At 45.1% G+C, this 21,015-nt stretch overlaps 1 protein-coding gene across 4 annotated transcripts in view; it reads left to right on the top strand.

The window, feature by feature from the left end:
- Itpr2 (inositol 1,4,5-triphosphate receptor 2) overlaps positions 1-21,015 on the top strand; it is a 393,960-nt gene that overhangs the window by 100,149 nt on the left and 272,796 nt on the right. For all 4 annotated transcript variants that reach the window (NM_010586.2, NM_019923.4, XM_017321411.2 and 1 more), the window contains 5 exons: positions 5,046-5,197; positions 10,700-10,799; positions 11,165-11,325; positions 16,094-16,235; positions 19,265-19,426. In NM_010586.2, the coding sequence (NP_034716.1) occupies positions 5,046-5,197; positions 10,700-10,799; positions 11,165-11,325; positions 16,094-16,235; positions 19,265-19,426 (717 nt within the window). The remainder of the gene's footprint in view (positions 1-5,045; positions 5,198-10,699; positions 10,800-11,164; positions 11,326-16,093; positions 16,236-19,264; positions 19,427-21,015) is intronic.

The raw sequence follows: 21,015 nt of genomic DNA, 5'->3' as shown, positions 1-21,015 counted from the left end.
GTGCAGTGCCTCCCTGTGCAGCCCACCCTGTGCAGTGCCTCCCTGTGCAGCCCACCCTGTGCAGTGCCTTCCTGTGCAGTCCACCCTGTGCAGTGCCTCCCTTTGCAGCCCAGCCTGTGCAGCCCAGCCTGTGCAGTGCCTCCCTGTGTAGCCCTCCCTGTGCAGTGCCTCCCTGAGCAGTGCCTCCCTGTGCAGCCCACCCTGTGCAGTACCTCCCTGTGTAGTGCCTCCCTGTGCAACCCTTCCTGTGCAGCCTTCCCTGTGCAGTGCCTCCTTGTGCAGTCTTCCCTGTGCAGCCTTCCCTGTGCAGCCCTCCCTATGCAGCCCCAGAGATCGGTGCTTTTTCTTTCTAGTTTAAAAAGAATGCCATCTGGGGTTGAAAGACAACTTAGTCAGTCAAGTGCTTGCTTTGCAAGCATGAGGACCAGAGTTCAACCTCAGCACCACTTAAAAATAGCTGGCTATGGTGGTGCCTGCCTGTCACTGCAGCATTGTGGGGAGACAGGCAGGTCCTTGGGGATTGCTGGCCAGCCAGTCTAGCCTACTTGTCAAGATCTAACTTCTAGTGACTTTGTCTCCAAAAATTGAGGTTCAAGATTGACCTCTGGTACACACACACACACACACACACACACACCCCTACATATACACACTCTCTCTCACATACATAGATACACCTGTACCTACATGTGAGAAAATGCATACACACTTATACTTACACACATTCACATACCCACACACTCATACACACATACACACTTACCTATATCCATACACATACATTCACATATACACATACACATATTCATAGACACACACTCATACACACATACTCACACTCACACATACTCACATACACACTCATATACACATACATACATATACTCACACAGACACTCACATACCTATACACACCCTGCACCTACATATGAGAACATGCACACACACTGATACTCACACACACTCACATATCCACACACTCATACACACATATACACACTCGCAGTCACCTATAACCATACACATATACTCACACAATACACACATTCATAAACACTCATACACACACACTCATATACATATACTCACACTCATACACACTCACACACTCACATACACACACTCCTGCACCCACACATGGAAACATGCACACACACTCCCATGTACACCCACACATACACAAATTTATGAAACATGCCTGTTTGGTAAGCAACTAGCATGTGCTAATAAGCAACCAGGTGGCGATCTGAGACCCGGGCTCCTGAGCTGGGTGTGTGTCAGAGAGAGCTTCCTGGCGGTGAACTGGCACCTGTTTAAGCTCCCTTGGTTACTTTTCCATTTTTATGATGGCAGGCAAACTGTGACACTTCCACAATTCTCTGCAGGGAGCTACAGTTCCTGTGTCCCCTTTTTTGTCCCCTTAAATATCGAGGGTTTTATAAGCAGAATCCACAAAGCTCATGAGTTTGGACAGAATTTTCTTTATGCTGTAAAGAGGCAGGGTTACCTTTCTATTATCGAAGCTACACTCATTAGTATGTGTATAACTAAAGCTTTCTGGTGACTCTGGCAGCCTTGACAGGCTGGGCTTGACATCCTGACACAAGAATTAGAGAGAAGACTGAGAGGGAAAGCAGAGGGAGGGGACGTTTCAGTGTGGCTACAGTGGGAGGAAGAGCAGGTGAAAGAGGCCAGTGAGCTCGCCTGTCTTCAAGGTCCTGACAGGAGCCTTGGCTCTAAACAGAGGACGACCTAGATGTAACCATGCAGCCCTGGTCAGGGCTCAGTCTGGTCACCACTTCTCAGACCAGGTTCCACAGGAGGTATGAAGAAGTTACTGTTGAGTGCACCACTCCGTTCCCACAAAATGATCGCTTCTGTTGAGAGTGTAGCTGAATGCCCTCATTGGTACTCGCCTCACTGGGGGACTGTGTGTCCTTTGTGGGTTTCTCTCGGGATCCAAGGTGGCTGCAGGCTCAGGACAATGATGTCTCTGTGCCTTTAGTCTCTGAGGGTACCGAGATAGGTAAGGGATACAGACGTTCTTTGAGTGTGTAGTGCCTACGTGCAGGGTCTGAGTGGAAATGAAGAAGACAGAAATGCAAGGTGTTTGGAGAGGCCAGGCTTCCATCCTGTCTTAAGCCAGCCGGTGACTCAAGGGTGGAGTCTCCTTAGAAAAACAGCTTCCAGGTGCCTGCTATGCTCATAATGCATTATACATATTTAATTGCTTAAAAATTCTAAGGGGCAGTCTTGATGCTTACTTCCAAACTGTTTATGAAATGGAGTTTGTTAAATAAACTAGCCAGAGCGTGGGAGAGTCGAAGCAGGAAGCTTCCAACAAGGCTCTTGTAAAAGTCATGTAGGCATGTCGGATGCTCTTCCACATACACAGTTGTGAAATTATTTATGAACAGACATTTTCTATGCATTAGAACTATTTTTGCAAAGGCCAATGGGAAGGATGGAGAAGGAGAACACACTCCATGTGTTCTATGTAGTTACAATAAAGCCACAAGTCTCCAATACTATTAACAATTTGCAGTGGTTTGTTTTAATTAACCCTAATTAGCACATTTTAAAAATACATATTTTGAAAAGAATCATTGCAGTGCAAGTGTCAAAATACAGAGAGGGTCCTGGCTACTCTGGTTGGGTCCCCGAGAGAGACATTACCAAGAAGAGCAGTAGAGTAATCTAGACCTGACATCTTGTCATTCTAGAAAATCCTCTGGTTAGCATTTCAAAAGTGGGGTGAAGAGAGGATTGAACCCCAGTATGAACTTACAGAGGACTGAAGTACAGGCTACACTGTCAAATAGCCCTAAATAGCTGCATCCGTTTAGCACATTTTCCCCCAAAGAGTATGGGCATCAAAAGCTGGGTTATACTAAGTGGAGGAGAGCTCAGTCAGCAAACTGTGACACAATGCATTCCTTTTAGTGATACAGTACTTTTCCAAGAACACTGCAACTTCTTTTCTACACCAGACTGTTGCAATCTGGCTCTCCTTTTGTGTAACTCAGAAAAGCTGGTCTCCCTGAGCTCAGTAGTATTTTGATTATAGCATCTCCTGTCTACATAAGCCCCTTATGGCCTACTGTCCTTTGAATGTCCTGCCTGTGTTGGAAACTTGATCGTCAATGTCACAGTGGGGTGGGGCTCTCTGGGAGAAGTGGGCATGAGGAGTCAGTGATGGAGAGACCTCACTCCCGGATTCCTGGGCTAGTGTGTTAGCGTGGCTTGTTGCAGAACCAGGCTGGGGCTTGGTGGTTCTGGCTCATGGGGTGGTAGTCTCCATGTCACAATGTAGCACCAAGGCCCTCAGAGCTGACACCTCCGTGTGCTTAGCCCCCTGCTTCCAGAATCGAGACCTAAGAAATTACCAGGTCTGTGGGGCTCGGTTGCAACAGCAGCAAGTGGACTGAGATATTGCTGGATCTCACTGCCTAGTGTCCAGGAAGATCGTTTAGGAGCTGGCTTTTCAGCTCTGTGCTCTTACATTCTTGGTCACCTCCTCTAAAGGAACAGTGCTCGACGTATCTGTGATTCTCTTGGTGTCAATAGACTTGTAGAATCCACAAGCTCTGCTAACAGCTTGTTGCCCCAGCTTGAGTATGCTCGATTCTCTGAAAGTTTTTATGTCCCTAAGGATGTAACTGAAAACAAACTTCCTATCCCTGCCCCACACTCCTTTCCCTTGAGACAGGGTTTCTCTGTAAAACTCTTCTGTTCTGGAATTCATTTTGGAGGAGAGGCTACCAGGTTGGCCTAGAACTCACAGAGATCCCCCTGCTTCTGCGTCTCAAGTATTGGGACCCCCCCCCCCCACTCTGACTTAGTCTCCTTCTGCCACCTTCTTCACCATAATCAGTGCTGTCTTTAACATCAGAGCTTATGGCAGCCTCTGTCTTTGAGAGGGAACTCCAGTTGGGAGCGGCTGCTCATGGTCTTAACTCCAGATTTGGCAGGCTGAAGCAGGAAGGCTGCTGTGAGTCTGAGGCCAGCCTGGGCTGCTTAGGGAGACCCTGTCTAAAAAGAAGGAAGGAAGGAGAAAGGGAGGGAAGTGTTTTATGTTGCACAAGTTCTTCCTTTGGTTCTTTACAAGAGGGTCACGTGCCCCTCCATCCCCTGCCCCCCCCCCCAACCTTCCTGCCTCTGTTACTGGCAGTCAGTGCTGTGGTTTCACAGTCTGGAGCCTCCAGAGAAAGCTGCTGCTCTGCCATTCACAGTTGACTGAAACTGCACGTTCTTTTTGTGGGCCAATGAATCTACATCCTTTAACTCACTTTCTTCCTCCCTTCCTCCTTTCCTTCCTTCCTATTGTCTGTAGTTTGTCCATCCGTCCGTCTGTCTGTCTGCCTTTGGCTTTTCCATGAATGGCTTTTTGACTAGTCTTCAGCCAGCCTGGGGTGCAGGTCTCTTTGTGAGGTGGGGATTGCATTTGTGCACTTGAACGTGACCCTGCATCTTTCTCACATCATCATGCCCACAGGAAGAATCCCCAGGCCATGTGTTTTCACAATACTTTACATCCCACCCACAGGATACAAGGGTTCCCTTGCTCTGACCTTTGGCCATTTATCTCTGGACTTAGGTCATCATGTCCCTAGCCTGGGAGGCTGTCTGCTTTGCTGTGGTTTTGATTTACCTCCCCCCCCCCACACACACATAACTGAGCATGTTTTCCTATAGTCACTGGTCATTTGTATGTCTTCTTGAGTCCGTGGCATTTAGAGAGTTCTGGTGACTTAAATGTGGAGGATCAAATCCTTATGTTGTAAATTGGTATACAGCCACCAGAGAAGGAGCCATAACTGCTGTGCCCAAGGGCATGCTCAGATTAGACTACCCCTCCCGGGAACATAGGCTGTACAACTGCCCATAATCATTACAAAGGCTGTGAGCCCTGGTCTTCTGAAGGGTGATTCAGGATAGACACTCCTGTAACCCAGTGAAGGAACGGTGAGCAAGCTCACACCTTATGTCCCTATTAGCTGGAGCAGTTAACACTAAATGTGAATAACCTTGGACCTCTTCCACAGAAAGACGGGGAGATTCCAACACCAAAGAAAAAACGCCAGGCAGGGGAGAAGATCATGTACACCCTGGTTTCAGTCCCACACGGAAATGACATCGCGTCCCTTTTTGAACTTGATGCCACAACTCTGCAGAGAGCCGACTGCCTGGTTCCGAGGTAAAAAGAAATACAAAATAAAAAAATAAATAAACAAATGAGTAAAAAGTTAGGCTGAGCAGATGTTTCTTTGAATAGTTTCCCCAACAAGTAAGGAATGAAAAGTGTAATATTGATACAAGTTTCACAGTAGAAGAGACCATGAGTGAAGGAAATGCTCGAAAAATGTTCTGAGTCTAAGGTGAACATGCTAACGTAGCTTATTTTATTCATATAAATAATTAAAATGAAAGGAGTTCTGAAAAATTTATTAGAATCATTTATTCACTTGAACCGCCTTTGGTCACAGTAATGAAAGGTAATCTAATAGCATTTAAAAATCTAAATTTTGTTTCCTTCGGTGTCAGATTCCCACTTGGCTCATTTCCTTGTTCATCTTGTTAGTGGCCCAGCTAGGAAGTTTCTGTTGGCTGTCAGTTTCAAGGCAGGCCTGGCCCTGGGCATCGAAAGGAGAAACAGAGTCATGGGACCAATAAACCTGTGAGCTGAAGTTGGTTTCGATTGTGGGTCACAACCAGTGCCCTAAGCCAGGTCTGGTCTCATGTGCTCAGTAAGCCAATTAAAAGAGCCAAATCAGAAGTGAAAAGCAGAAATGGAGATTTAGTTAGTACACTGGGAAGCAGAGAGGCAAGCGTCTCTTCAGAGTTCCATCTCCATGAGGCCTATAAAAAGATAATGAAGTGCTTCAAAGAAAAACCTCTGGGGGTGAGGTTAGGCCAGAGGGTGCAGAAATGGCCTCTCTGAGGAAAGACTGCATGGGCTGAGCGGTTCCCTTCGGAGAGGAACATTCTAGGCAGCAGAAGTAGGAGGGGGAATCAGCTTGAAAAATTCTAGGAGGCCAGTGTAGAGCGACCTAAGCAAGAGGAAGGGGCATGGGATGAGCCAGCCAGTGTTCGTGTAGAGAGGTTATTGGGTTCTTTAGCACGAGTGTGAATATTTTTGTTAAACTTTTTTTTCCCTAGACACAGTGTATCTTGTCCATGTTGTTACACATGTGGGATGGTTCTAATTTGGCTGTGATGACACAGCGTTGAAGTTGGGCCTGCCAAATGGCCGTGGTTAGCTGGAGGGACCACACAAAAATGCAGACACATATCTTTAGTATCACAGAGGTTCCATGATTACCTTGTTTGTGAGGGGAACTGCTGACTGGTGACCTGGTGTGAGCCCATCTCTCCTACACACTTGCTTAGCAGTGTAGCCTGTGAAGACACGCCCTCTGCTGCTTTGGCCAAGTGTCTGCCTTCTTGTATGGGGATCTTAATCATTACTCTGACTTAAGTCATTCTAGATCCAAGTCAGCAAAAATGGGATCTATCTTGAATTCAGCGCAGGAGAATTTGTTTAAGGAAGTGGCAAGCACCCATGGTCAGGTGCATAGACCCACCACAAGGTTATGAAGTCTTGCTGTGCCCGTGTGTTAGCTACTGCTGTTCAGAGTGCTTGAAGTCCTTTTCTGTGTTGAGAAGAATTTGTGTTAACATGGATTCAGCTGTCATTCACTGAGCTATAGCTAACAAAAACTCTTAACACTAACCACTCTTACATCCTCATCTGAAATCCTCTGATATTTTCTTTGTGCCCGCCAAGCCTCATGTCAAGTTCTTCATATCTGTTACCTGGCTTCATCGTGGGTAATGCTCATAGGTCATAGGTCATAGGTCATAGGTCATAGGGCAGAAGCTGAGTTAGAGCAGGCCTTCTCAGACTGACTGAGAAAGATCTGAGGAGTGGGTCTGGGTCATTCTGAGAGTAGGAAAGTCAGTCTTGGGGTGAGATGTGGATATGGCATCTTTTAAAAAGCATTACCCAGTGGATTCCAGTATGAAATGCAGACTTTCTCAAACTTCGAGCTCTTATGGTACAATCTTTTTTTCTAGAAGGATTTGAACAAATGTCTCCAAACCCAGGGGACCTACAAAAGACCAAAGGCCCAAACCCAGGGCATCTACAGAGACCAAAGGAAGGGTTTTACTCAAATCCAGTGAGGGAATCACTGGGTTTGCTTACAGGAGCATGATGAGGGATTTCTTACAGGAATGTAGGTTACAATCGTGTCACTGAAAAATCTGGCACCAGCATGGGTGATAACCTCCCCGTAGCTGTACAGATGCCACTCCCATCAGCTAACTGCTTACCATGTGTATTCTAGAACTTCCCGAGACTGTATGTAGTTGGGAAATGCAGGAACAAGTAGCAGGAGTCTGAGGTGAGCATGTAATTAACCTCCCCACCACATGAGGGAGCACCAGCAGGTCCAATCCTAGCGGTCAATGAAGCCTGTCTGATGAAGACTGTAATGGCCCTTAAGCTCAGAGGACAGAGTTCCACAGCAACACTATAGCCAGCTGGGTGAAATGTTAATCCAGGTTGTACCACCGAATCAGCCATGGATTTCTGACACAGATAGTTTGTAATTCCTTGGTCTGCAGTGGGGCTTAGAGGGTCCTTTTCTAGCAAGCCCCAAACTAGACATTTTGCATCAAAGGCTTAGAGCAGAGCTCCCAGTCTTTCCTGTGCAATGGGACATGACAATCTGTGGCCAGTGCTGACATCCACCTCTCTCTAGACACTGGTTTAACTGGCATATGTTGCAACCGGGTCTTTGGGATTATATGCAGCGGAGTTTGGGAGACAGTGACTCAGAAGGACAAGTGCATGAGGTGGGGTTTGATCCTGGAACACAGACCGTGAAATCTTCCCTGAACCGTCATTCCACAGCAGTGCCCTTAAACTGTAGACAGCCAGACTGTGTCACAGCCTGACTGCAGGCACTTCTCCGTGACATAGTTCCTAAGTCCTTGCAGACCACGCTATCACTCTGGGTTATCATCTCTTCAGCTTGCAACCCAGTAGTGTTGGCTGACTCAAGGGGCGCATCCAGGCAGAAAGCCCCCCTGATCTGAAAATCTAAGCTGACATGACTGGAGAAGTGACAGCTCTTAGGAACCAGTATTGATACCACAGTGGAAACCCTACACGTGACTGTGTGATGGACTGCAGTTAAAATACATGTGCATTAAAAATATTATATAAAATCACCATTGGCAAGATGGCTAAGGCACATGAATGTCATGTCTAGACTTGGGTCTCATTTCTAGATAGCTCATTATACACCTACTCTGAAATGTTTAAAAAAAATATCTCAATCTCAACTACTCTGGATGCCAGCTGTTTTGTTGCTTTTTCTATTGTAGTGAAGGGACACCATGATCAAGGCAACTTGTAACAGAAAGCATTTAATTTGGGGATTCATGGTTCCAGAGGGTTAGAGTCCATGACCATCATGGTGGGGAGCATGGTAGCAGGCAGGCATGGTGTAGTAGCAGTTGCTAAGAGCTTCCGTGTTGGGAGGGAGAGGAAGAAGGAAGGGGGAGGGGGAGGGGGAGGGGGAGAGGGAGAGGGAGAGGGAGAGGGAGAGGGAGAGGGAGAGGGAGAGGGGAGGAATATGCCAACTGTAATGGGGCACAATTTTTGGGACCTCAAAGCCAATCTCCAATGACATATCTCCTCCAACAAGGCCACAGCTCATAATCTCTCCCAAACAGTTCTACCAACTGGGGACTAAACATTCAAACATAGGAGCCCATGGAAGCCATGCATAATTTAAACATTCCACACAGTTTCTGAATAAAGGAAACTCACCTGTGTTGAAAAGTTCTAAGGACGAAATAGAGGGACTGGCTACTATGTAGTGTGTGGTGCATGTATGGTGGCCTCACTTTCCAGACCTCAGGACCCAGGAGACAAGACAGCCACAGTAGGCGGCATCATCCCCTACTTAGAGAATTCTGGGTGCTAAAGCAGAGGCATTTCTGGTTATTTGGGCAAGGGTTAGTTGCTTGCCATGGTAGGCATTTGTAACTCAGTGTGTGTTTTATCTGCTTTTATGAACTAGCAAGAACATGATAATGATTGAGTTTCCCCATAGCATTTGATGTCAAGTCCTCTGTTTGGTCCTAAAATGTGTTAGCTTTACGTTGAACAATATGCAATAGGCCTTTTCTCTTAATAGGCACTGTGCACTCTTGTTGGAGAAATAATTGGAATGAGGTAGAGGGCACCGTGAAATGAGGTGACGTTCTCTTCAGGTGCCCCTGCTGCTGTGGTGCCCACATAGATAATTTTTACACTTGACTCAGGAAATAGTCAAATACAGAAACATTGCTCATGTAGAGTGTGAGTCCTCTCTGAGCCCCTGGTTGGAATGTGCCTGCAGTCAGCACACATGCTTGTGCATGTGTTTGGTAAAGACACCTTATGTGGTACACATTGTCGATTCTTCACACTGAATTAGTGGTAAACAGACTAAACTCACAACCCAAGAAGCTTATCTACCACAGTGTTTTCTTTAAAACAATTTTTTTTTGAGGCCAGAGAGTCATTAGCTAAGACTGTGTAAGACTAACCTCTCAGTTATAGGAGTTGAGTTCAGTTTCCAGCACCCACACGGGGTGGCTCACAACCACCTGATAACTTCAGCCCCAAAGGATCTGCTGCCCTCTTCTGGCTTCCACAGGCACTGCACTCATGGATATTCACAGATTTAAATGAAACTTGGCATACACAGGGATGTATTCTTGATGGTGTCTTCCTATTCACACTGGCAGGCTTTGTTCTTCGCTGTAACCCTGACAATCATTTTCTTCTCTAGTCATGTTGTTATCTTACTTAGGAGCCAGGGTCAGAGTTTTTACACTAAACACCAAGATTAGCAATAAAACCAGAGAAATCAGGGAAGTGCCACTAACTGGACACAGAGGGATGCAGTTTATGGCATGAGGTCTGGGCTAGAGGGCCATGCAGCTCACTGCTCACCTTCGTCTTGGGTATGTGCCTGTCGAGCCACTCAGAATGGTTTATTTATTTGGCTGCCTTGCATTATGCCTTCAATGGCCACAGCAGCTCCGTGATTTGGGGCTATAAACGTGTTTTGGTTAGTAGCTGTCTGGGGACAGAATAAACTAGTCTTTGCTGACCACTCTCCACAGTGTCTGAATGTAGACCAGTGAGGTCTTAGGATTTGCATTTTTGAAAAAAGTTTCTGGCTATGCCAATGGCTTAGGAAGTGAAGCTGTGTGCTCCAAAGCAGCCTGAATCGAGGGATTATTTCTTATTCCAGATGGATCCCTAGACAGTTGCTAGTCTAAGACACTTAGTGTCCATATCACAGATGGATCTGTTGAATATGTCAATATGCAAATGGTTTTAATTGACAGTGTGTGTGTGTGTGTGTGTGTGTGTTTGTGTGTGTGTGTGTTTGTGTGTGTGTGTGTGTGTGTTTGTGTGTGTGTGTGTGTGTGTGTTTGTGTGTGTTTGTGTGTGTGTGTGTGTGTGTGTGTGTGTGCAGGTCAGAGCACAGCTTTGTGGAGTTGGTCTTTGCCTTCCATCTTCATGTGCATCCTGGAGATTGGACTCAGGTCCCCATCACTGGGTGGCAAGCACCTCTGCCCTCTGACCCATCTCGCCAGAGCTACATGTTTTTATATCACTTGCTTTCAGGAACTCCTACGTGCGGTTAAGGCACTTGTGCACCAACACCTGGGTAACAAGCACCACCATCCCCATAGACACAGAGGAAGAGAGGCCTGTCATGTTGAAAGTAAGTGTGGCTGGGGGTTCAGAGAACTCAGGGAGGCTGAAAGTTCATCCGGTCTCTGACTCGAGGGGCTGCAGCAGGGCTGTGGTTCAGGAGGGAGAGGTACAGATATCAGGAAAGGTACAAGAGGATTCCAGGCACGTCTTCTCTACTTGGAAGTATTTGAGGCAGAGGGAGGGCATGTGAAAGAGACACTCTTCCGGTGCAGGAAATGGGCGTGGTGAGCCATCTCGTCCCTGATGCCTTTCCTTGAGGATGCTGTGTTCAGGAGTTAGCATTTCTCTGCTTATCCATCCCCACCCAATGCGTCTTGGTACTGAGGAGCTCGGTCTCCAGACCTTGCAGTTTAATGGAAACACACGTTGCAGATTGGGACCTGCCAGACCAAGGAAGACAAAGAAGCCTTTGCCATTGTGTGCGTCCCGCTGTCTGAGGTCCGTGACTTGGACTTTGCCAACGATGCCAACAAAGTGCTGGCCACCACGGTGAAGAAGCTGGAGAATGGCAGCATCACACAGAACGAGAGGAGGTGAGAGGCTTTCAAATGTGACTCCGAGTCATTAGGTGTCAACTGTTGACCTGAGTTTGGGAATAAAAGCCTGTGGTCTCAGCAGGGAGGTAGAAGCTGGAGGGCCAGGAGTTCGAGGTTATCTTTGGCTACATAGCAAGTTCAAGGCCAGCCTGGGCTACACGAGACCTTGTCCTTCAAAACTAATGAAAAAAAATCACCTAAAGCCCCATATAAACAAACAAACACCACCACCACCACCGCTGCCACCCCCCTCCCCCAACATGGGCAATTAGTTCTTACAGTAAACCAGATGACTCTAACAGAACATTTAGAATATTCTCCATAGTAGCAGCCTTACATTTGATGATGCTCAGTAGTGAAGAATTCTTGCCAGCAGAGACACCTGATGGCTCACAACAACCTGTAATTCTAGGTCTGTGGGACCTGGCGCCCTCCTCTGGCCGTCACATGCACATACATACACATATACAGAAACACACACATAAATAAAAATTAAAAACAAAACAAAACAAAAACTGGAACCTAAAACTGTCTGATGGTATACTTACTTTTTCCATTTTATCTTGGCTTGAAAATAAACGGTTTAAATTTCTCTCTGTTCTTATTTTGAAAGCTTTTAGGGATCACATGACATACTTGAATATGTTTGGATTTTGAGTTTTGTGTTGTCATTTTTACATATTACATATTTTCATATGCTCTCTGCCTGAGCCACTCACCCAGAGAAACTGGGTTCTTGATTCCTAACTTACTTATTTTTAAAGGTGTGAGAAAAAGAATAATGGCTGCTAGAAATCTGAAAACCAAACCCAAGCCTTCATGTAGTGAAGCTTCAATAGCGATTCCCATTTTGGCCAAATGAAATGGAGATTAAACTCTATCTGGGTAAAATCACATAAATAGTGAGTGGGGGGTCCAGTCACATGATTGACAGTTGGAGTTTCCCATGGCCTCACGGTATAGACTCCTCCCTCTTCTTCTCTTTGTGATATGCTGCAGACTTTGAATCTGAACAGTTAAGGAGGTATTTGCTGAGTCTCTGGCATGCACACCAGAGCTCCCACCTACAGCCACTGAGATGATTGGCTCCTTGCTAAACAGCCCAGCCAGGGATGGTAAAGTCAGAGAAACAGATGCTTGGCTCACTGGTTCACCCCTCAGTTGGACATTCTTGAACATTTGTCCAAAATAAGCCCAGAACACAAGGGCAAAAATGTCCAGCCTTGTTCTAAACAAACCCAAACTGAAGGCTATCCATGTTTATCATAGTTGAAGAATAAAACAGTACTATGCTCATAGAGTGGAGTACCACACAGCCAGAAACACGAATGAACTATATGTATGTGTGATGGCATGGGTGAACCTAACAAGCACTGGGTTGGGTGGGGAGGAAACAGGATGGATGAGTGCCATAACACTGAGTGTTCTGTTACTAAATGCATACATTCTAGATACATTGTATCATATACCCTAGACACATACCATACAATTCACCTCTTACTTAAACATTGTTGCTATGCTGGCAAGCAGTCAAATGGGACTCAGCTTCCTGTCTGTTCTTACCATCCTTGTGGAACCTTCATTTGACACCTGTCTTTATGCCCACCCTGTGGTGGCCAGTAAAGCAAGGCCTGAAGCAGAAACTGGCCACTCTTATAGCTACAGAAGACTGAAGGGCAGAGCCAGCTTAGAGCAGACATGGATCTCACTGTGCAGATGGGAATGTCTCGATGAATTGTTTCTGCCTGTCTCCCACGTTCACAGGAAGTTTCCATGCTTCTCTGAGACTTTTGGTAAAGTGAGGTATCTACCGAGTGAAGAGTCCCATTCATGGTTTTCAGCCCTTCCGGGTACCTCCTCCAACAGGCCATTTTTCTCCAGTTCCTGTCAGGGGGAACCCAGCTCCTCCAGATCGGCCTCAGGACTGAGGACCAGAGTGTCCCCGGATCACACCTTTTTACTCCCCCCAACCCCTGCCTGTCCTTCTGCTGCTTCAGTGAGAAACGACAGCTAAGCCTTTGCACCTGAGAAAGGGGAGGTTGCATTTTCTGATGATGTCACTCCTCATCCAGATGCAGTCCATGCTTGCCAGTCAGAGCAGTGAACCGGCTCTTAGTCCCTCAACTTTAGAATTCAATAGAAAATTCATTCTGCGAATAACTGACAACTCTGACTTTTCCCCCTACGGAGACTGCAGTTATTATTAGCTATTCTTTTTATTTGAAAAACACTGCAGGCCTGCCTCCAGGAGTCCGTGTGGTTGGATCTCTCTCTTCCCTTTAGTCACCCCAGGAAGTGACTCCATGGGTGCAGCTCCTGTGTCAGGCTTCATCTTCCTCAGCCTTATATATTTTCATTTGAATTTCCTAGTTGTATCATGCGTGACTGTGCCAAGAAAACAGAGTTTTAGGAGGGCATCACGGGGAGGGAGGGAACATGGGGTGTCAACTGCTGTGTGAGCCTGAGAAGGCACACACGTCTTGCAGTCTCTGAGGGACCTGCTTTGTCCATGGAGGGTCCTCTGTTACAGCTCCTCAGAGATGCAGCTAATTCAGTGAGACCTAGTGCTTACTCAATATGTGCCAGGCACTGGCCATGCAGTGTGTGCTCTGGGGCGCTGCATAGGTAAAAGCTGTTGTGCCTACCTCTTCATGCAGCTAGGCCTACTTCCTTATGCAGCTAGGGACCTGGAACATGGCTAAGTCACAGAGTGTTTATCCAGTCAGCCAGAGACCATGCTAGACTTGCTTCCAAATCCAGTACCTTAAGAAGAGCACCATGTCTTTATGCAATGAACAGAGCTGAGTGGTGGTTCTTATAAACACACCATGTAAACTATGATGTGTCCCTCCCTCCTCCCCTCCCTCCCTCTGTTCCTCTTCCCTCCTTGGGCGCCCATCCTTCCCTCCCTCCTTTCTCCCTCTCCCTCCCTCTTTCCCTCTTCCCTTTTGGTCCCCCCTCTCCTCCTCTCTTTTTTCTTCCTCCTCTTCCCTCCCATAGTGCCAGGGAGTCCTTGAATTCTGTGTACTCAATAGTGACCTTGGCCTCTTTAATTTCCTCTTCTCTTTATAATCTGCTTTTTAAAATCTAGGTACGCTGTTATCTGTGTCCCTTTGGTATTGCCTTATAATTGCATGTGGGTAATTTTCTGTATACTTTTATTGCTCAGATTTCTGCTGGTTCTTGGCCTCACCCATCCACCCTTCATTCACATCTGCCATTTTAAATTATGTTCTCTTGCGGTAATTGCTTTATCTGCTGAGGACTGACAACACACTCATTTAAATGTCACTTAGAATGGCTTTGTTACTTGGGTTTTACTAGCAATGAATCAACCTTCTGAGTTTTAGCTTGATGGCTGTCTTTTCTAATGTCAGTTTTCTCTGTGTTTTGTGATTTAATTATGCATGCTTCCTTTAGGTGGAACAATATTGCCTTTTCTTTCAGAGCTCATTCATTTTTCTATCTGCTGTGGCACAGCCAACGCCTGCCCCCTCTCTCTACCAGGCCACACCGAGGTGTGATGTTGCCTCTCCTCTGGTAAGGGGAGGCATGTGAGTCATGTGATCACAGGCAGGGAGGCTCCCTCTGTGTGCTTCCTGTCCCTTCAGTGCCTGCCTAGCTGCAGCTCACGCAGGGCTCTGAATTTCTGAGGTCCTGCAAGGGGGCCTCTGTTTGTGTCCTCACAGTTTTCGAGAGACAGGCTTTCTCTGTGTAGCCTGGGTGTCCAGGAACTCTCTCTTGCTCTGTAGACCAGGCTGGCCTAGAACTCAGAGCTCCCCCTGCCTCTGCCCCTGCCTCTGCCTCCTGAGTGCTGGATTAAAGGCGTTCGCCATTTGCTGCTCCGGGCTTTTACTTTGTTCTTGACCCATGTGGTCTTTTTTATTTTCAGGCGTGCGTCTTTTAAAATACATAATATATATTTTATCTAACTTTGCTAAATCTGACAGGAAGTCTGTTGAATGGCTTTTCTCAGGAGTATGTGAACAGACAGCTACTCATCTCTGATAGGGAACCGATATCAGACCTAAATAACGATTCCAGCCAGGTCTCACTTATCATAAATATACACATATAAGTATATTTTTATATATTATGTATATATAAAACACATACATATATTCTATATACAATATATACACATATATGTATAAAATATATAATATAGAAAACATTAATAATGTAATATTTATAAATAAGATTTTATAGAATAATATATAAAATAATGCTCTTCCAATTGTCCCATTAACTATTACCTATTTTAGAAATAATCAAGAGTCATGACAAAGTTGAGCCTTTCATGTCTAAACACCAGTTCCAGTTCTGTCCAGCAAGAGCCAAGATTTATGTTCAAGCTGAATGTACACTGAGCAGAGAGACACTTGGCTCCAGGCTCTCTCCAACCTGCTATGTCGTGTGTGTCAGAGGGTGACATCGCCTGGTGTCTGTCAGAGGGTTGTTTTAAGAACAGTGTTTGGAAGACATTAACTCACAATTATATTCTCTCCCCAGCCCACTGGTCCTTAAGACTCACAGGATTTTATTTAATAACTGTTTAAAAATAATTGATAGAGTTTGAATTGGAGTAGAGGGTGGTGGGAAATACTGTGAAAGTTCAGGCAAGTAGCAATTGCATTCGACATTATATTTTATTGATTAAATATGTTTTAAAAGGGTTTAGTTTTCTTAGTCTTTTTGTTCTTAGACTTAATCTTTAATGGTCTAAAATTATCACAATCTTTTTGTGTGTGTGTGTGTGTGATAGGTTTGTGACTAAGTTGTTGGAAGACCTCATTTTCTTTGTGGCTGATGTGACCAACAATGGGCAGGACGTTCTGGATGTGGTCATCACCAAGCCAAACCGGGAACGGCAGAAACTAATGAGGGAACAGAATATACTGGCACAGGTGAGTTGCTTAAGGAGCCAAACTTGCATATGTTATGTTTTGAGTTGCAGCATCGGTGAACTCTTTGTATCAGTCATGCCTTGCTGCATAACAAACGACACATATACACTTATTTCAGCTCCTGTGAGTTTTAAGTGTGAGAGTTGCTTCTGTGGGGTGGTGCTTGCTCCGAGGCATTCTCAGAGGGACTGTCAAGGTGCTAAGTGGGTGACTGTCATCTCAAGGGTGGACTGGGAGGAGATCTACTTCCCAGATTGCTCATAGAGTTTAGTACAACTTTGTCTCCAGACAAGGCACTGCCTGCCTCCCTGTGAACGTTAGTGTTAGCTGTGGCTTGACAGATGCTGGGGAGATGGATTGCTGAACCTGCCTATAGGTTAATTGATGTTGGAAGACTCATTTTTAACTCTAGGCTGTTGCCTTCCCTCAGCTCCCACCCCTGGGTGGAGATCTGGGACTGTAAAGTGGAGAAAGAGCTAAGCACAGCATTGCTGTTCTGATCTTGGCTGTGCACACAGTGAAAGCTGCCTCAAGCTCCTGCTGTGCCTTCCTCACTGTGATGAGCTTTGGTCTCCAAAGGAAGGTGATTCCCCTTAAGGGCGAGGGATCCAGAGAGTGGGGAGAGACCCAGGCTCAGCTAGGGAGTCTTTAAGACATTATAGCAGACACCATCACATCCATCAGTTCTGTGCGATTGGCTGAAAGCAATTTTATAATCACTGTCAGAGAGAATTCTGGGAGTTAGGGACCATTAAGGGGCCAGCCTTGAGGCATCCACCACATATCCCCAAATGCTAGTGTGGTCAGAGTATCTGTAGAATCTGCCTTGGAAAAACTTTTGACTGGAATTTCAGGTGACTTTGGAACCATTCCACCTGCTTTTGTCTGCAGTAGGTAGGCATGTGAGTCTGGTCCAGAACTCTCAAGTGCACAATGTACCAGTAAATTAATTAGCTTCCTACTAACCTGTACATGGGCATTCTTGCAGTTACATGTCTTATTGTTTTGTTAATATATCAAATTATATTTTTATATAAATATAATAAATAACGATTAAAATAATTAGCTTTTGTATCAACTACATATGGCCTCAAGGAAAAGCCTTAAAGACATACCTATCATAGCACTAATTAATTAACAGTAATTGGCATTCCATGCTGAGTTGGGAAAGGAAACCTGAAGACATAGTGTGGCTGAGATCCACAGAATGTCTGAAAACAGTGTTTTCATGAAATAAGGTAAAGGTCTCAGGTCTCAGGGACAAAGTCTTTCTGACAGCAGTAAATTGTTTCCAGAAAGCATTTGATTTCAGGGACTTTTAGGACCTTGAGTGAGTTATGAGCACATTAACTGCTGTGCCCAACTTTTTATTTCATAATATAAATACAGAATAATCCAAGGTCTAGGGAACATAAAATTCTTCTTTTCAAAAATAATATTATTTTTTGAGAACTTCATACATAAATACTGACTGCATTTATCTTACATCTGCCTCACCCTCTCCCCTTCCAAGTTCTCTCTCCTCCAAATTCATGATTTCCCCTATCATTATTATAGGTATATATATATATGTATATATATATGTATGTATATATATATATGTATGTATGTGTATATATATATATATATATATATATATATATATATATATATATATATGTATACACACACACACACACACACACACACACACACACACACAACCTACTGAGTTCACTTAGTGTTCCTCATTTGTGTCCGGTGTTGACCACTTGGTATTGGACAACCTGTGTGGGACCTGGTCCCTGGAGCAGGCACCATATCACCTCTAGCTCTTCTCTTGAGGGTGGGGTCATGTGGAATTTCCCTTATTCAAGTTTGCATGTCAACTGGACCTGTCCTTACACTGATCTTGCTCAGGCAACTGTGTTGTTTAGAGTTCATAGGTCACACATGAAAGGCACAGTCTCACAGCAGACTCTCAAGAGTCTTCTGGCCTTACAATCTTTCCACCTCCTCTTCTGTGACTTTCTGTGTCTTAGGTATAGGGGATGTGTGTAGTTGTATTAATCAGACATGGGCACCCCAGGGCCAAGCAGTCACTGTATTTTGACCAGTTGTGGATCCCTGAAATAATCTACACCTATTGCAAAAAGAAATTTGAGAACATAAAAGTCTCCTGGAAACATACGGTCATATTTCATGAACTCCAAGGGACAGTTCCTTTCCACGTTGAATTCTTGTCTCGAGGCTCATGGCCTTGATCACATGATCCTTCTCAGAGAACGCTCTCAGCCTGCTGGCTTCTCTCCGCAGTCAGGGCTACCTCCTCATACTTCTTTCCCATGCTCCCTGACCTAGCAAGAATTTGGCTCCCTGTGAGAGATGGGGTGTGTGGGTGTGGGGACATCTCCAGAATCTCTCTTGTGGCTTCTTGTTAATGCATTCATTCCTGTGGCCATTTATCTGCATACTGTGAGGGGGTGAAGGGGCTCAGAGAGAATTTCATGTATTTAGAATCACGGTTGCATATGTATTTGGAGTTATTTCCTTTTGCCTATAACAAGGCGAGAGTGACATTTGGAAACCATTACCTGATGTAAATTTCAGGTTAAAAAAATTGTACATGTCCTTTATATTGTTTTAATTTGGGGAAGTTACCAAAAAAAAATAACAGAATACTAAAAACATATAGAAAACATATTTTAATTGATCTGAATATTTCTGTGTAGGTTCATACAAATACCTAAGTATTTACCATCTTAATAAAATACAATTTCTAAATAAAATCCATTATGATATTGATGTAGTGGATTTGTCCTTGACTTTGCAAGCAGCGGGGTTTGGTTTGTTTGTGTTCATCACCCAGGACGAGCAACCACTAATGTCCTCCCCCACTAAGCAGGAAGCGGGCAGCCTTTGCATTAGTTCCAGTCACACATTTCTACGGTGTTTTAAAGTCTGTGTTATCTGTAAAAAAATGCAAATATGGTGCAAAGCATGCGCGTGTGTCCATCAAAACAGGAGGATTTTTTTTTTTATTCCTCTAGGTGTTTGGGATCCTTAAAGCACCTTTCAAGGAGAAGGCTGGAGAAGGTTCGATGCTGAGGCTGGAGGACCTGGGCGACCAGCGCTACGCCCCGTACAAGTATGTGCTGCGTCTCTGCTACCGTGTGCTGCGGCATTCGCAGCAGGACTACAGGAAGAACCAGGTGGGTCTGGAGCCTCAGCATTGGCTTTGGTGGCTGTTAAAGTGCACACTGGAGGAGGAAGAAACTGGACTTTGCAAGGATGGGTTGTATGTGGCAGCTCATAGAACCACCTATAAGAACTGTGGAGTTAAACAGGTGTTCTTTCTTAGGACTTAGACTCGATGGTGGGATGTGCATATCTATCTTCTGGGTATGGCATGGTGTTGCGTTCATGAACACATAGCAGATGTGGCTACCCGCATAAGGCTTGCACACACAAAAAGATAGGACTAACTGGGGGGAAGAAGTGGGATCTTTCAGGAGTGAGAGTCATAAAGAGAGGGTAATGGAGGGCAGATATGGCCACAGTATACTGTATATGTGTGTGGATATGACCATAGTATACTGTATATGTGTGTGGAGCAGTCAGGGCATGGTGCCACACACCTTTAATCTCAGTACTTGGGAGGCAGAGGCAGGCAGATTTCTGAGTTCGAGGCCAGCATGGTCTACAAAGTGAGTTCCTGGACAGCCAGGACTACACAGAGAAACCCTGTCTCAAAAACAAAACAAAACAAAACAAAACAAAAACAAAGACAAAAAAACCAAGACTGCTTCACATTCAGCAAGAAGCAGCGTGAAGACGGTCTTCTCTCTCAGCTTGAACTGGGTGGAATCACGGAGGAGACTCATCTCCCAGCAGGTCTGCCGGGGTGTTTCTAGGTCTTACCTGAAGATGGAAGACCCTGAGTGTGGGCAGCTCTGCCCCATGTGGTGGGCCCAGAACTAAATGAAAAGAGAAGTCCAGCTGAGCATTGGCCCCCATTTCTACCTTGCCTACTGTTGTGAGTGGTAATGTTAATATGTGTGTTTTCTGATGAACTTAGGCAATGCCTGTGAAAGAGTCACTAGACCCCCAAACGGCCCGTGACCCACAGGTCGAGAAGAGATGGTCCAGGGTAACTACTCTAAGCAGCTTTCTGATGGTTTATAGAACAAGGGTTTAAAATGTAGGCAGAAAGCTTTGTATTTTATCTTTTTTCCCTTTATATTCTAATAAAGAGTTCGTGTGTGATTTAGTGCTAACCCAGGCCTTTAATGTTGTGTCTGGGTTTATTATTATTTAGAGAACTCAAGAGTACCTCTAATTTCATTTAATTATTTATCAACATCTTGGAAGTGTGACTCTGGTGGTAAAAGTATGTAAATCAATATGTAGCTTTAAAGCCATACACTGCAGAAGAGTTTTACTTTAGTTAATTGGCTGCCCAACTCTGAAAGGCCACAAAAGGCTGCCTAGATTATAATTAGATTTCTGTAACCAAGATCACGTTCAGGGAATAGATATGTTCCGGTATATTTTGCCCAAGGCAAAAAACTACTTTCTAATCAGCAAATTATCTCATCATGGAAACAGAGTTGCATTTCCAAGGAGAAACCCCCAGAAATGGAGAGCCTTTGTCACTAAGGAGGGTATACTCCTTGCTCTAAGGTTATATGGATGTGTGGCTGGCACACAGGAGTGACGACAAGTGATCGTGGTTTGGGACTTAGTGGAGTGAGTATGAGGGACAAGGAGCAGGGCTGGAGAGATGGCTCAATGGTTAGGG

This window comes from Mus musculus, chromosome 6 (genome assembly GCF_000001635.26).
Source record: "Mus musculus strain C57BL/6J chromosome 6, GRCm38.p6 C57BL/6J".
In the NCBI taxonomy this organism is placed as follows: Eukaryota; Metazoa; Chordata; class Mammalia; order Rodentia; family Muridae; genus Mus; species Mus musculus.
Note: the sequence above shows the minus strand (reverse complement) of the source record. Positions and strands in the feature narration are given on the sequence as shown.